This window comes from Elephantulus edwardii, unplaced genomic scaffold (assembly GCF_000299155.1).
Source record: "Elephantulus edwardii isolate Elephantulus edwardi_28Jun2011 unplaced genomic scaffold, EleEdw1.0 scaffold00021, whole genome shotgun sequence".
Lineage (NCBI taxonomy): Eukaryota > Metazoa > Chordata > Mammalia > Macroscelidea > Macroscelididae > Elephantulus > Elephantulus edwardii.
The window spans coordinates 21,366,469-21,368,544 of NW_006399771.1; the positions used below are offsets into that span (position 1 = coordinate 21,366,469).

The 2,076-nt window shown below is 40.3% G+C and overlaps 1 protein-coding gene across 1 annotated transcript in view; it reads right to left on the minus strand.

Moving 5' to 3' along the window:
* Positions 1-1,498, minus strand: part of GLIPR1L2 (GLI pathogenesis-related 1 like 2) — a 65,341-nt gene extending 63,843 nt beyond the window's left edge. Inside the window, 3 exon segments of the mRNA XM_006882591.1 lie at positions 1,103-1,275; positions 1,278-1,335; positions 1,388-1,498. Of these exon segments, the coding sequence (XP_006882653.1) occupies positions 1,103-1,275; positions 1,278-1,335; positions 1,388-1,498 (342 nt within the window).
* Between the last annotated feature and the right edge of the window lie 578 nt (positions 1,499-2,076).

Below are 2,076 nucleotides of genomic sequence, written 5' to 3' on the forward strand. Positions count from 1 at the left end.
CCCCAAATATAATCCACTCTGCAACCGTCATTGCGTACTCCTACGATAAACATAATGCCCTAAAATATCCATACAAATTTTTAAATGGTCTGTCTTCCAATCTCACTGTGCTGGCCATGACTGAACTATCTAACCCAGTTCAAAGGTCTGAATCAAATAAAATTTTAAAAAATATTTTCAACGTTTTCAATTTGCTTGTTAGTGTCAAAGGAATTTAAAAATTCTATCCTTTAATTATTCCATTTCTGCAATTTTTCCTGAAGAACTAATCCAACAGAATATTTCTAAGGAGGCATTTAATTTTTACAATGTCATAGTAGTTTAGTAGGGGAATACTTATGTATGAATTTTGCAGTAGCTTTTAATGGTAATCGTGAAGCTAAGGGAACAAATGAATTGCTAAGTGGAAATGAGTGGGGCAAAATGAGAAAAAAAAATCTAGAACAGTATTTTAAAAGAATGCAAAATTACGAGCCAAGGCTAAGAACGGGTCCCTAAAGTACACTTGTACAAAATTTAAAGCAAAATTTAAAATTGGTGAGCAACAAGAATCTTAGTAATAATTATAATATTTTAATAACATCTATTATTAAGTGAAACTTAATGTAAAAATCCATGATGAGAAAAATTCAAAACAGGAAAGTAGGATCTGACTTGCAGACTCAAAAAACCTAATTTGCCTCACCCTAATCCTGGTTCAAGGAAACTGTCCTTATATAAAATTTTCGTGTTTCGTACTTAAAAAAAAAAATTAATAATGCATTTTCATATTGTCTTGATTACTCAATTTCTTTGGGTCCCATTAAATTAAAAAAAAATTAATAATGCATTTTCATATTGTCTTGATTACTCAATTTCTTTGGGTCCCATTAAATTTTTTACTGAAGAGAGTGCCTTCGTCCCAGTCCTGTGCAAAATCGTGGGAATTACATATTAAAACCACAGACGTTTTTATTTCTCGGGCCTAGAAATTTCGAGTTTGTGCGCCTTAATCAACCAAAAGAGCAGTTCCTGATATCTCAATGCAGTGTCCAGACTTTCTAAGGATGAGAAAGAAGTGTCAAAGACTTTGGGGGGTTCTGAAATCACCCTCGGGGCTCACCATGAAGCGTAAGTTAGACCCTGGGGGTGAGACTTGGCTCCGGAGCTCATTGTGGAGGTTCACGTACTCATTGATAAAATCTGTATCCTCTTCAAGTGGCAGAAATCTCGCGTCCAAAAGAGAACCCAGCAGTACAAACAAGATATCACAGAAGGACAAATTCAAAACCCCCATGGCGCCAGGGGCGGTGGCTCATAGCGCCACCCTGCGGCCACTCCATGGTCCACCAGCCGCTGACGGACCAGTGCGCACGCGCCGACACGCCAGCGTCAACACGCGACCCGCCCATCCACCTGCAGGGGATCCTAGGTCAACGCCCCTTCCTCTCCGTAAATAGATGGGCGGAAACCTCAAACTGCGGACTAATGTGAGGTTGCTGGAGGTTCCTGTACTCATGTGAAGGGTACCGGAAGTGTTATCTAGTTTTGGTTTTCTGACGCCAAATAGTGCCCTGATTCTTTCATAACCTATCAGTAGACGCTAATTGCTGAGATACTAACTTGTTTTGGGAAGCCACCGCTGTGTAAGTGAAATGATTTTTTTTTTTTCATTTTCCACGAGTTGATTTACAAAATTCGAATACATTACTTCATTTTCCCTCACGCCCCACCGTCAAATTGTACAACCCCGTGATTAACTTCCTCCTCCTCCTACACATTCTCATTCCTCTGTTTCCACGCTATCCTACCCTTCTTGGATCCTTTTGTTCATTCTACAATAATGGTTTTATACAATATTTATCCTTGTGGGACTGAGTAAGTTCACTCAGCTCCAGGCCCTCCCAAGTTAGGTAATGTTGTTGTTGTTGTTATGTGCCATCGAGTCGCCTGCGACTCACAGCAACCCTATAACAGCCCTAAACTCCGCTCTATCCTGTGCCAATCTCACCATCTCTGACACTCCCATCCCAATTATCCCAGTCACTGAATCAATCCACCTCATAGAGGGCCTTCCTCTCCTGCGCTGTCCCTCCA